The sequence below is a fragment of the Diadema setosum genome, chromosome 13 (genome assembly GCF_964275005.1).
Source record: "Diadema setosum chromosome 13, eeDiaSeto1, whole genome shotgun sequence".
In the NCBI taxonomy this organism is placed as follows: Eukaryota; Metazoa; Echinodermata; class Echinoidea; order Diadematoida; family Diadematidae; genus Diadema; species Diadema setosum.
In genome coordinates, this window is record NC_092697.1 from 25,856,280 (window position 1) to 25,858,137 (window position 1,858).

General features: G+C 42.7%; 1 protein-coding gene across 1 annotated transcript; it reads right to left on the reverse strand.

Annotated features, from left to right (window-relative positions):
• Window positions 1–305: 305 nt before the first annotated feature.
• LOC140236900 (uncharacterized) lies at window positions 306–1,447 on the reverse strand. The gene is made up of 2 exons (XM_072316835.1): window positions 1,153–1,447; window positions 306–634 (listed from the first exon to the last, which is right to left on the reverse strand). The coding sequence occupies exons 1-2, from the start codon at window positions 1,275–1,277 to the stop codon at window positions 412–414; spliced, it is 348 nt and encodes a 115-aa protein (XP_072172936.1). The 5' UTR covers window positions 1,278–1,447; the 3' UTR covers window positions 306–411.
• Window positions 1,448–1,858: the final 411 nt, after the last annotated feature.

Sequence of the window (1,858 nt, forward strand, 5' to 3'; positions counted from 1 at the left end):
TCACGATCGGCATGTACCATTCATGATCATCTTATACAGTACGCTATATGAAACCCATTATAAACAGGTTTATGGATACAGAAGATAAACGTTATCCAGGTGAAAGCTGCATTACTGCCATCCAAGCAAAGCAATTAATGTCGTGTCAAGTGGTAAGTTACCAGATTACACAGAAACATCGTATCGAGAAATTAACACAGTTTCAAACGGAACTCGTGTCTTCAATGCAATAAACATGATTTTCCTGGTTCAAAATTGTCACGAAGCACCGTTGATAACCGATGTATCAGTTCACTTTAGTACCTTCCAATGGCAGACCGGATCCGCTTGAGATGATCTGGATACGATAGTCATGAACCGATCACTGATGGCTGTTACGACTTGTCAGGAGGCAGTACGGGGCCGACGTCATCAGCGAGGCCTGGGACACGTGATATTTCGTGCATCAGGCCGGCAGAACTCTCTGATCTTGTCGAAGAGATACGCTTGACGCTCTCTGCTGAGTCCCGGAGGCGGTTCGATGTCGGGCAGACCAGATGGCAGGATGGTTGGATCCTTGAGAAGGCAGAACCTCTCTTCAGGGCTGTCAGCTAGCATCTTGGCGTACACGACTCCTGGCTCGTCTGCTGTAAGCCTACATCAAAAGAACACGGAAGAACGAAAGTACAGATAAACGTCATGTGTATCCGTCATACATTCTACCAGAGATGTAAATTGATAGGCCCTCATCATAAGGAAGTGAAAGTAACCTTACCACTCCGCCTTAATCGGTCCATGACAAAACAAACATGAACTACGACATTATACATCAAACTGTTAGAAATTTGAGGGACAACTGTCTCCAATTTTTTCTAGTTTTCTTAATACTGGGTTCTTAGAAGTATAAGCAACGAGCACGTCACATAAAGCTCAGGTTGACATGATGTGAATGATAAAGTTTTCAATGAACTCATAATTTATATGGCACAAGTTTAAGCATTTCAGAAACTTCAAGAAACTAAAAAAAAATCATACAAAATATTTATTTTCAATATTTAAAAGAATCCTCATGACACAACAAAGATTACCGACAATCCATAAATATCACTAATATGAAATTCATTAGAAGATTGACTTGTCTGGCTCAAGGCATAAATGTTAGCCATAGCTTACCGAAAGTGGTGGTACTTCTTGATGTTAGGAAGAGGTCGGAAGAACGGGGCGAGGAATTCCTGCCACTTGTAGGTAGGGACGAACTGCGTACCGCCTTCATCTCCGACGAGTTGAGCGATGTTCATGTTGTTCGCGGCGCTTCTCTCGACGGCCGCGGCGATGTCGGCGAGTGTGCAGATGGACGATTTCTTGATGGATCTCTTCAGCAAGCCGAAACAGAAGTCCGGGGAAAACTTGGTATGTCCGGCGAGAAGAAAGTTGAGGCTGATCGTCTGATGGAGTCCCTCAATGACCCTCCACGCCAGGTACCACAGCAGATACCTATTCTTATTCTGTCCGCTGCAGTTGTCACAGTGGAGCTGCGCGTCCTTCTCCCCCAAACCATACGAGCCAAAGAAATAGTGCAAGAAGGAGATGACGGAGACGGAGCCTTTCGAGACGCACATTCCTTCGTCGACAAGGAAGTTGACCTGCAAAAAGAATGTTGAAAAGTCACGTTAACCATTAGATTTTTATTTCTATTTTTGCTGTATACATAAGAAATTTATTTAAGTCATTTAACAGAAAAACACACCAAATGCCATATTTACAAATAAATTAAATCAACTGTTCATACCCTGAATTTATAACTTAAGGCCCTTAAACTCCTTCAAAAAAAAAAGGGTAAAAAAGAAAGTCACAAGGATTCGTTCATGATAAGCGGTAC

Bases quoted from the DNA above. Each gene is read 5' to 3' on its own strand.
- LOC140236900 (XM_072316835.1), bottom strand. From the start codon at position 1,277: ATGAACATCGCTCAACTCGTCGGAGATGAAGGCGGTACGCAGTTCGTC. The intron at 635-1,152 runs GTAAGCTATGGC...CTTTTGATGTAG, and splicing joins AAGAAGTACCACCACTTTCG to GCTTACAGCAGACGAGCCAG.